This window comes from Erigeron canadensis, chromosome 5 (assembly GCF_010389155.1).
Source record: "Erigeron canadensis isolate Cc75 chromosome 5, C_canadensis_v1, whole genome shotgun sequence".
NCBI classification, from domain to species: Eukaryota; Viridiplantae; Streptophyta; class Magnoliopsida; order Asterales; family Asteraceae; genus Erigeron; species Erigeron canadensis.
Window position 1 is genome coordinate 44,467,685 of NC_057765.1, and position 12,696 is coordinate 44,480,380.

Below are 12,696 nucleotides of genomic sequence, written 5' to 3' on the forward strand. Positions count from 1 at the left end.
AGCCGACTTTTATGTACGTCCAAATCTCCCCAAGCACCTCTCTTTATATATATATATTTGATGCCTGCCGACCTCTTTTTACAAAACAAAAGGCTGTGGCCTTTTTTTTCTTGGCTGGGCTCACGACTAATCTAGCCCAAGTGGGCTGCTGCTCCATTTAGACACAAGGAAAGGAATGGGCTTCGGCCCATGTGCACCACCTCTATTAGACTTTCAATATTTTGGGCTAAATGTTAATTAAATGGGCTGCCACTTTACTTCTTTACTTGTTCTCGGCCTTTCGCAACTAGGAACCAACGAGCACCACCTTCAAAAACATTTTGCGAACCAAACTACCCTTTATATGCCCCATTATCATCAGACTAATGGTAGTGAGTTTCCCAAAACCCATTATCATTTTTTGTGAGCCAAGCCACCGCCACTATTTCTGATATCCTTAATGCCCCAATATTAATGGAGATATATATTGAACTTAAGAACATGGTAAATTAAACGAAGGTGGGCGGTTGAGAAATTTAGATCGAAGACAATAATGAAAAGGAAAAGTACAAGGAAAGAGAGAGAGATGGAGTAAATCACTCAATGGGGTAAAAATAAAAGACAAAGTAAAAAAGGAATATGTTTAATTTAAAGTCTTTAACAAGTGACAGTGGCCCAGTATATATTAACAGAGCAGTAAGTCCAGCCCAGCCAAATGTGTAAGTTTTGGATATTTGGATAATCCGAATATGATGGGTATGATCAGTAGTAAACACTTTGGCCTTTGGAAACAGAGGTCATGGGTTCGATCCTTATCCCATGCAAAGGTTAGAGGTACCATTTAGGTAGAAACTGGAAGCAACCTCTCTACTTAGGTAGGGGTAAGGTCTGCCTACATCTTAACCTCCCCCATATACCATCGAGGTGTTGGGGCTCAAAACCCGCGGAAGGCGGCACTGAGCAGTTTCTTTCTTTCTTTCGAATATGATGGGTATGTTTGGCAAAAATAGTTGTAGCTTGTAGATGCAGCTTTTAGTTGGAGCTTTTAGTTTGAGTTGTGAGTTGTAGGATATGTTTGGCACAAAAGCTTCAAGTTGGGGTTGTAATTAGGGGTTTGGAGTTGGAGCTTAGAAATAGGGCTTGGGGTTGGGGATTCTATTTCAACCCTTCTTACACAAGCTTTTATTTTAAAGACCTGTCGGAGCTTTTAGGAACTTTTTGGGGGCTGAGGCTTTTGAATTCAAATGTCTTTACAAAGAGGGCCATAGTTTTAAAAGGAGCTTATAATAAAAGCTCAAGGCTTTTAGCCAATAAAAGCCCTCAAAAGCCCCTTGCCAAGCAGATACGTAGTTTTTATTTTTTAAAAGTGCTTGGTATGATAATCACAACTGCAACTTCAGAGATAATTGTGTAGTTTTTAAATATTAAAAGCTTCATCGAAAATTTAAAGCTCCTGAAATGCTACTTCAAATAGGATTTCATTTTGAAGTTCTTTCTTTGAAATAAAAGTTAAGGCTAATTGCATCCAAACAAAGTTTTTAACACTTTAAGAGTTTTTAGTTTAAAATAAAAAGTTAATGCTCATAAAATAGCTCTTAAAAAGTTTGTGCCAAACATAACCTATAATTTTAAAAAGTTCATCTGATATCCGAGTAATGTAGGTTATGATATAGTGTATATTGTTAAATGTTAAAATGTTGAATATTAAAAAGTTGCAAGTTGAAATATAAATTTGTTTTATAATATAGTATAGATAATGATATCCATTTCTCATTAATTATCTATCACATGTAAAACACTTGCTTGGTCACCAACCACTTATACTCATTGTTAATGACACTTAATTCGATCAATTAAAGCAGGTACTATTCTTTTTGGATGAGGATCCCTTAAAGTTGGTTATAACTTTAAGGGTAAAGTTAGAAACATCTTGACCCTTGAATTAAAATCAAGGATCAAGATTCAAAGATCACCTTTGAATCTTGACTTTTGATTTAAATTCAAGGGTTAGGATCACCAACTTCACCCCTAAAGTTTTAAGATCTTCATCCATTCTTTTTAAGATGATAAAAAATGAGGCTTGTTGCAATAAAAAATGTTGCTTAAATTTTATTGTAAAACCATTACCTTTTATTAACAGAAATGGAAATGAACAGTGTTATTTTGTCTTTTTGTGCCAATTTTTAGTTAGACATATATATTTGCTGCAGAAAGTATTGAACAAGTGGCTGGATTATTAAGTTGGTCAGGACTTCGCTTTTAATGTTCATACGAGTTCGAATCCTGGTGTGACTTACTCTCTATTTTTTTTAATATTGAACGCTGAACACATTGAATGTGTTGGTGGGCTTGTCTCTTAATGTGTTAATGGGCTGGGTTTTGAGTCTTTATTCATTTTGGGTTACTTTGGATTTTATTAAATGGTTTTGCTTTTTTTATTCTTTATTTCTTATGTATTTTAACATGGTTTATTTAAATATTATCTGTTTAAAAGTTTCCTCTTTTATGAAATAAAAATGTACTTCTTTTCTTGGTTTTAGCATATAATTTTAACATGTTTTTATTTAAACAAAACTTTTAAAAACTTTTAGTTTTAGTTTTTACTTTTAGTTTTATCTTTGGGGTTTTTTTTAATAATATACTACTTATTATATACTTTTTTTTCACTTTTATTGATAGATTTATTTGGTAACATCTTCTTTTTCCATTTTCATTTTTGATGAATATAAACATGATGATGTATAACTTTGGTTATTATGTAAAAGGTGGAAGCCATTTACTTTGTTTTTTGTTTTTTTAAAAAGAATTTGGGACATTTTTGTTGACTATTAAACGTTCACAACCGACTCTAAACTTTTTTTTTTGAGCTAATTGCATAAATCATTCCCGTGGTTTACACATTTTCGTGGTTTTCATCCCTACAAGTTTTTTTTAGTTGATTTCGTCCTTCAACTTTACATTTTTAGTGGATTACATCCTTTTGAGGGATGTAAGATGCTAAAAAAGTTTGAATACTTTTTGTGTTTTTCATCCCTCAGAAGGATGTAATCGACTAAAAAGGTAAAGTTGAAGGACGAAATCCACTAAAAAGGTAAAGTTGAAGGATGAAATCCACTAAAAATAACTTGAAAGGATGAAAATCATGAAAATACGTAAACCACGGGGATGATTTGTGCAATTAACTCTTTTTTTTTTTAAAGTTAGTTTCGATTTAGACGTGTTTGAGACAATTTATTTTAACCAGCGATTTGCTGAATCTCCAACCCCCTCTTTCTGAAAAATATCTTGAGATGAGAAACTCAAGACTCGAACCAGAGACCTCGGAAAAAACTCACATCTGGGGCCCACATTATGAATTTATAAGATACTCCTAGTCAATCCACTTAAATGGAGTTGGTTATGACCCACTCTAAACTAAAAAGATGAAGTCAACTAAATTAAAGGGATTATATGAAATTAGCTCATGAAAAAAACAATAGTCGAAAAACTTAAGTATAACTTTTAAATATGTCAATCTTTTATTACACTAAAGCACAATTGCTCTAATAACTTATCGATCAAATCTCTTGATTTTTTAATGTTGACTTTTGTTTTCAATTTTGACTTTAATTTACACTTTTTTGTTTTTCATCACAAATTTACACTTTTTACCTAATAATTTAAATATAATAAAAAATAATAATAATAGCTAATGTATATCCAATAGAATAATCGAGAAGTTAATATTTATCCAATAAAGTAGTAACTAATGTATATCCAATATTATATTATATCATATATATATATATATAATTAAAAATGAATTCAATTTAAAGTAAATATATTAAGATTTTAATAGTAATTGTATAATTTTGATTTTATTTTAATATATACTAAAAGATAGTCAAACTAATGACTTATTAACCAATATATTGTTTGAGCATGAGAATGAAAAGCTCAATTACAAGGAGGGTTTAACCACGAAAATCATCAAGATCTCCTCAAACAAGAGTGCAAACCTAATAAATTCTTGACGAATCTAAGGTGTAAGATGATTTTCCCATAGAGATGTATCGGTCTATGGAGGATATGGATGTAATATGATTTTGATATAATGATTGATTGATTGATGATGAACGTTGATGAATATGTATGTATTGCTACTGCTGTATATTCTCTGTGGTTGCAGAGAATGTTATAAATGTGTGTGTGTGAATTGAATTGATAGTGAATGATTGTGTCTTTTTCGAATGATCTAACAACAATGATTATGAGTATTTATAGGCTATCACATTAGGGTTTCCCTCGTACGTGGGCTGTACTGGGCCGCTGGCCCAAATTCCAAGGTACGAGGTCGATCATTCAAGAATTATTACTTGTTAGTCAACCATTAGTCATCCAAAATTCAAGCTATCAATTTAAATATAATTATATTTAAGTTGATGTTAATAGGAAAAATAATAAAGCCTTGGGCCAAATTTAATGGGAACCAACGAGGTCTCAAGCCCTAGACCGAGGGTTCTCAAATCACCTTCTAGGATCCGACCTTACTTTGAAACCCCTTTCCTTTTCCTAGGATCCGACCTTGGGTCATCTGATTTGAGTGCGGGACCCACCTGATAGCCAATCCTAAGTTCCAATCCTAGGTTTGTAATATATATTGATATATGTATAAATGTATATATATATATATTAATATTGTTTCAATCTCTTCTTTTTTGAACGTGTCATCCGATCCCATCTCTTCTTCTTTGAATGTGTCATCCAATCCCAGGGCTTAGCCGGATTCTCTCTGGTAGGTTCTGATCCTTTATTTTCTTCTAAGCCTCAACTGATATATATATATATATATATATATATATATATATGTGAATAAATCTGGTTGTTCAAGATCCGATTATACATATATATATATATATATATTAAGATCCGATTTCATATATACATATATATATTAAAATCTGATTAATGCTAAGCCTCCAAGATCCGGTCTCCCGATCTTTAGGATCCGACTTATATACACGTGTTATATATACGAGCACAACTTTATATATATGTGTGTATATATATATTAAGGTCCGACTTATAAAAGTCTGATAAGCCTTGTAACTTATATTAGGGTCCGACTTATATACGAGCACAACTTTAGGATCCTCTTCCTCTTTTTTCCTAATCTTAGAGGTTCCGATTCTTTATATATATATAAACACACACATATATATATAGAATCTCTTGAATGCCGATTTACATATATATAAATTAGGGTTTGTTTTGGTGAGATTTCACCATAATTATCACATATCGTTCAATTTCATCAAATTGACTCTCGTTGATGTTATTAAGTTTTTTACATAATTTTATTTAATTAATAAAAAACAAATAATCAGATAATCATTTAATTAATAATGTCATAAGTCTCGTGTCCAGTGTTGGACACGAGTTTAAAATCTAGTTATAAATTAAATTAAATTTTTACGTAAATCATCCAGCAAAAATATTTTTGCACCGGAAGAATCCGAACCGAACCGCTGGAACCGGGGTATAATCACAGCCGCGTGATTAATAAAACAACAAAACACAACACACACGCATTTCTGTTACTTTCTCTCTCTCTCTCTCTCTCACACACACACACAGAAACAGGAAAACAACAAAACACACATTTTTCCACAACCAGATCTCCCTCTCTCTCTCTCTCTCTCTCTCTCTCACACACATAGCTTCTCAGACGTCAGTAACGGAATATACCGCCGGTTATTTTTCCGGCGTCCGTTTCAATTTGAAAAATGAGTACCGGAGAGCTTCTTAGCGTTGATCCCCAGGAGCTTAATTTTCCGTGTATATGAATATCTTATTATTCTCATCTCTTTGTTACAATTCTGTATATATTGTTATTGTTCTATATATATATATATAGATCTGTTGCTATTTAATTTTCTATGTGTGTGATACGGTGTCGTTTTGATGTATGTATATGTATAGTTGAATTGAAGAAGCAGATCTGTTGTTCCATGCGATTGACCAACAAAACCGATAATCATGTGGCGTTTAAGGTATTTTTCTAAAATTATTTGTATAGTATTATAAACTGTATGTATAATTGTATATGTTTCATATATATTATTATTTGAGGATAGGATCATTGGGTGTACCAAGGTCTTAGAAACCCGGTTTCAAACATTTTTAAGTAATTAAGGTAAAAGTCTAGGAAATGGGCATGAAAATACCGGTTTGGCTGAGTACATCGCTAAAGGCTCGACTTTCCCCTTGTAGTCTTAAGTCTTAACATAGGTTCCTCACCGATTACCAATTTATTGACAATGGGGATCACAAATTAACTTTTGAATTTACTAATTTAGTAAGTTTTCATTTATGTGTTCTTAGCTTTCTCTTTTTTGTTGAAATTGCAGGTGAAAACTACGAATCCGAAAAAGTACTGTGTTCGGCCTAACACTGGAGTCGTGTTGCCTCATTCTACCTGTGATGTCATAGGTTTTTACCTTTTTCTTTTACTTGGTATAGTAGTTATACGTATGTTTCGAGTTCCCTTTTTGGTGTTTGTTGTATGTCTTTATCAATCCCATCCCAGTTTGATTGTTATCCTTAAATCTTAATGATCCCAAACAAAACATTCTGGTACGTGTCACTTACATTAGGATTTGGTCTATATCTAAATTCTAACCATCGTTATATGTTGGCAATATTAAGAATGTTTTTTCTTACCGTCTTTAGAACACGCAATCATTCGGTTGTTCTTATGTCCAAAACTGTACATGTATATATTAAGGGCTATCTCCATTTTAATCAATCCGAGGCTTTATAGATGGGGTGTTTGAACAGGTTTTCAAAGTTATAGCAGATAGATATTAGTCCTTAATTTTATCTTTTTATGTTTTAAAGTAAAAGATTCTGCAACTCCATACTTGTACGGTTGTACAAAAAAGTAATGTGATTGCTGTTAAGTTTTGGAAGAGATGCTTCAGTGACTAAGGAATGCAAAGTGTCTTTTATGCCAGTCTTTTTGTCAAAGTTTTACCCATTAAACTCCAAGCTTTCACTTCTAAGAAGTGCATTCAAAGTTGTATCACATTATGTCGATGTAACTAAGGAAGCGGATAATCTGTCTTCTGACTGTTTCCAATATATAACTGGTTGATATAATAGTTAAACATAATACTTTGGCTATCTGTTGCTTGATTAATGTAACTTGTGTCTTGTTTTTTTAAGAAGGTATATTCAATACATTTATATTTATGACATGTTACAACATATTAAATTAAGTTAGCTGCCAAGGGCATACTTTTTTCTTTGAATGTTGTACATAGATAAGGGTTGGTCCTTACATGATGGCCGTTTATTAGTACTTGTATTTCAAGCCTTTAAATACCCAAATTTGATTCTCAAATAGCATATGGCTGATGACGTATGAGTATATGGATTGATTATCTGTGACGCAAGCAGTAATAGTGCATATATGTGCTTGTACACATGCATATTTGGTGGGTAACTCGGATTTGTATGTTAATAGTTACGATGCAAGCTCAAAAGGAGGCTCCTCCTAACATGCAATGCAAGGACAAGTTTCTGCTTCAGAGTGCTGTTGCAAGTCCTGGAGCTTCCCCTAAAGATATTACTCCAGAGTTGGTAGTTACTTGGGCTGATAGCATTATCTTTAAACTTTTGACTCCAGAAATGGAAATTTATACATCTCTTGTAACAGTTTAACAAGGAATCCGGAAATCAGGTGGAGGAATTCAAGTTAAAAGTTAATTATGTTGCTCCCAAGCGACCACCATCACCTGTAAGAGAAGGATCAGAGGAGGGCTCTTCTCCAAGGGCATCAATATCAGACAATGGGACTATAAATACAACTGATTCTACTACCGTGAGTTCCTAAAAGCTTGTTTTAGTAAAATCTATATTTTAAACATGTAAATTCTTTTTATTTAAGTGTTGTAAAATGCATTAATTTTGTTTTCGCAGGTTCCAAGAGTATATAATGAATCTCATGAGAATTCATCTGAGGTAATTTTTTGCGTTACTTAAAGAGTATCTGTTGATTGCTCAAATACAAAGTCCGGCTAAAACTTTCTGTCATATATGTTGACTAGTCTATGGCATCTTTTCTTTTACCCAAAAGAGGCCAGCACCTCATCATTTTATTAATCACAAATACTTTACATCATTCAATGAACAATGATGGAGAAACCCCATCATGTACAAACTCACACCATATACCTATCCTGTACCAAATGCTATATCTCTACCATTTCATTTGTATTAAGACTCACTACATGATATATACACACTGGTAATGACATACTCAAAAAATAAGACGTCAGCTTCACCTGCATATCTTCACACTAAATTATCCATGGTACATTGGTACCTCCCATTGCCATATGACCTTCTTGCTTAATTTCTTTACCCAGTTTGTCAATGTGACTTTACTCTGCCACACCTGCAAACATTAAAAGACTCGAATCTAAAATCCATCCAAATTCTTCACATCCCATATATTGATCATTTCCTCATAAGCACGGCAATTTCGAAATTTGAAACTTACCAGCCTTAGCTTTAGTCTATGGCACTTGCAATGCATATAATGCCACTATCTTTTGGGCTTTTGGTTTATAAAATGTTCGAAGTATATACGCGCTTTACAGGTTATCAACTTAAACACAATGGATTAGACTGTCGTGATGCAACACTTCACCCAAGAAACTTGTCATTTCAGTATCTTTGTAAAGTTGAAGTTAAGCAATAGACATCTGATTTCTTGACATTAACTGTCATCCTAGTCATGATTACATAGACGTTTTTTAGTCTTTTAAATTATTGAAGTACAAGCACACAGAAGTTATGCAATGAATAATTCTGCTATGCAGTCATTAGATTGTCATGTTTGTATTCATTGTTTCTAAGTTTTAATCTTCTATACATTTTGATCCTCTTGTGCTTCCAGACAAGGGCGCTTATTTCCAAGCTGACAGATGAGAAGAATTCTGCCATTCAACAGTCTAAAAGGCTTCAGCAAGAACTGGTACATGTCTTCATTCATATCTTGCTAAGGTGTTGTCAACAATTTAATATCTTGCAGCTATCTTCGTGCAAATAATATCTTGTTAAATCTTAAGAAAAATATTTATCACTGATTTGCCTTGAACTTTACTACCTTCAAAATTATTTATGGGTTGTACTGTTTAACTATACTCCCAGGCCTAATTAGGTATCCCTCTCTTCTTTCTATAGCACGAGCTTTGAACATTCTAACATCAGTAATATATCTCTGCGTATATATCACAGTTTATTACTGTCAGAAGTAGTATAAAAAGACTTGGCTTCAATCATCTGGTGTGACACATCTTTGATACGAACCCATCCCATAATAGGCTCGTATCATGCCACAAGCTAGGTGTAAAACTCACTCCCAAAAGCTAGCTCAAAGGAGGAGGGGACACCTAGGCTTATAAACCACCAACCAATCCCATACTTGGCCGATGTGGGATCATATCAATACCCCACCCTTTGAAAAGCCAACGTCCTCGTTGGTCACGGCTATGTTGGTCACGGTTGGCACCCTTCACCTTGGGTCCAAGCCACCTCTCCATAGGCCACCACTCCGAGTGTTGGAACCTCGAAAGGTAGGGTTGGCTCTGATACCAATTGATACGAACCCATCCCATAATAGGCTCGTATCATGCCACAAGCTAGGTGTAAAACTCACTCCCAAAAGCTAGCTCAAAGGAGGAGGGGACACCTAGGCTTATAAACCACCAACCAATCCCATACTTGGCCGATGTGGGATCATATCAATCTTTTATTCTAACAAGATAGGACATGTGTACCAATATATCAATGTGTCGCGCCACTTTTGACATAAACCTTTCAAGTACTATTTATGTAAATGTGCATGTAAGAAATGCCCAGTGAAGATTACCGAAGTTCTAGAGTAATATATATAGTTAATTATTGAAAGAGATATAATTAGAGGTGGTGGGTAATGGGTCAAATGGGCAAGTGATAAGTTTGTCAACAGTAACTGGGCCGGGCTGACCTGCGGCATATTGTTGGGGGAGTATATTGAATTTTATTACTAAACTAATTAATATATTAAATTTCATTAGGAAAACTGTATCAAGTAAAATAATGATATTAGTTCATTTACACAATGATTACTAAGATGTTTTTTTCCAATACACTATCCGTTTTGACCCCCTTAACATGTTTTGTTGCCAATTTATTTGTGTTACCCATATGATCAGTTATTATCAGTAAAATACATTCAGAGTTGTTCTGTTCTATATAAATGGGTCACTGGTACCACCTTTAGTTACTTTGCCATTCTTCTCTTTTCTTTTTCTTTCCCTTTTCTTGTCATTTTAGATTCTTTTATAACCACACAAGTCAGGAGAGAGGCCGCCACCTAAATGCACATTATCTCAATCCGCGTTTGATTTTTTATTTGTGTAGGAGTTATTGAGGCGCCAAGGCAACAAAACGAGCGGCGGTATCCCATTCATATATGTTCTTCTTATTGGTATTTTGAGTATTCTGTTGGGATATTTTCTGAAGTAAACATTCATCTGAAGATGATTAAAAAGACAACGGTTGGACAAAGCCTGTGTTAGTTGTGATATGAAGAGACATTGTCAAAGAGACATGTTTTTTTTTTCTTTTTTTTTTTTTGTGTGCCTTTTGTAATGTGTGTCCTGTGATTGCTATTTGTTATGTTAATCTAAAGTCCCATGTCAGTTTTTTTTTTCTTTTATTTTTATTTGGTACAAAGTTGAACTGTCCAGTTAGGAACCATCTTCTTGTACTAATCAGTTTTATAGTTTTCTTTCTTTTGCCTAGCTGTTAAGAATGCACCATTGCTTGTCAAGTTCTTGGGGTTTCAACTTTTAAGCATCTAGAATTTTTTTTTTTTTAGTTGTGTTTGCTATTTCATTTCTACATTGGATATTTTTTCAATTGACAAGTTCTTGGGGTTTCAACTTTTAAGCATCTAATTTTTTTTTTTAGTTGTGTTTGCTATTTCATTTCTACATTGGATATTTTTTCAATAGTCTATCTCAAAGCTTACTGTATATTGATCAGGAAAGTTTAGACTCTGGGACTGTTTGGCAGGGGTTTTTTATGGGCTTTTAAGGGCTTAAAAGCCCTTAGCTTTTAAAAATAAGTTCATTTGAAAATTATAGCCCTGTTTGGTAATATATAAGAAATCAAAAGCCTCAGCTTCGAAAAACTCCTAAAAGCCCCAAAAGGTTTTTAAAATAAAAGCTCGTAGGAAGAGTGTTGAAAAAAAGCCCCAGCCCTTAGCCCCAACATCAAGCTCCAACCCCAAACCCTTAATTACAGCATCAGCTCCAAGCTTTTGTGCCAAACATACCCTCTATCTGAAATTTTTTATTTTTAATATGAAAAAGCTCGGTGCCATACCAGAGTCGAGAGATCCCAGACTTAATCTAAAGGTTCTGCTCTCAATGTGAGAAAACTCAGAGCAAGATATGTAAGCGAGATTTGATGTGCCACAAAGTACTGAATTGAAGTAGTGCACTGTGCACTATTCTACTTAGTTTTAGCATGATAAGAATTTGCTACATGGTTACGATACAACTTTATTTGTTTTCTGAATATATGGTGAGTTTCAAGATTTTTTTTCCATAACTTTGTGCGTTCACTTTTAAATCTCCACAAGTAAATGACCAACAGAAATGGGTGCCAAATGTTTAGCTTCCCTCACAGCTAAGGTTGAGGAACTTGTGATGGGAATTTTATATGTAAACATAATTAATTTTGAATATAAGACATTAAAAATATATTAGGAACTTCAAATTTAAAACATAGTAATTGCTTAAAAAAGCAGTAACATACTTCAAAGCTTAATAAGTAAACATAATATTAATGGATCGATTAACATTTTATCATCATTTTGTCCATATCAAAGTTGGAGAACTTGGGCTCGACTCGGCAAGGTGGAGAGTTAGAAGTTTATTACAGGTACTCGGCTGACTCGGAGGAATTTTACAGCTTTGCTCGCAACCAGTCATGACGTCTGTATTCGAATTCACTAGACTTAGCACTACCTACTTAGGAAATGTCTAGTGCCAAAACTATACTTGTATTCTTTTATTTTCTTTTTTAAAACATCCAATGCATAATTCATAGGAAAGTATCCAAATATTGTTAATTTGCAAGGACGTATTTGTTTTTTGTTTGTTTGCTAGGACACATAAACACAATCTTGTAATCATTAGGTTTGGCAACAGTTGTCAAGTTTCCTCAATCAGTTCAATGCCAATCTTTGTTTTTGTATATCTGGGCAGGTTTTGGTACTTTATGCACATAATAGAATGATTAACGTTTGCTTAAAATATGAAGGTTATGATTGGCCATGTGCAAACACATGGCTTTTGTCATCTCCTTGAAAACTTCGTTTAAAGTAAATTTTTCTATATATGATTTAAATTTTTATACATTTTTATTTTAAAACTGGAATAAGATGATAGAAATTTTTAGTTATCAAGTGAAATGGACAATGGTCATAAGATTTGATGTCCTTACAAATAAGTCTCAGATACAAATTTCATAAGGTAACATTATGAGCTGAGGTTAATAGAAAGGTTTTTTTTTTATGCCTTTTTATTAGCTTGGGTGACTCAAGGTGACTCACTTTGCAACTAATCTCAAGGACTAAAAGGGAATTGAATAGATGAAATCTTTTGTAACAAAATA

At 33.5% G+C, this 12,696-nt stretch overlaps 1 protein-coding gene across 1 annotated transcript; it reads left to right on the forward strand.

The window, feature by feature from the left end:
- The first annotated feature begins 5,631 nt into the window (after nucleotides 1-5,631).
- On the forward strand, nucleotides 5,632-10,843 carry LOC122600645 (vesicle-associated protein 1-2-like). Its single transcript, XM_043773395.1, has 8 exons — nucleotides 5,632-5,796; nucleotides 5,941-6,011; nucleotides 6,369-6,450; nucleotides 7,487-7,602; nucleotides 7,679-7,843; nucleotides 7,942-7,983; nucleotides 8,924-9,001; nucleotides 10,432-10,843. The coding sequence occupies exons 1-8, from the start codon at nucleotides 5,745-5,747 to the stop codon at nucleotides 10,534-10,536; spliced, it is 711 nt and encodes a 236-aa protein (XP_043629330.1). The 5' UTR covers nucleotides 5,632-5,744; the 3' UTR covers nucleotides 10,537-10,843.
- Nucleotides 10,844-12,696: the final 1,853 nt, after the last annotated feature.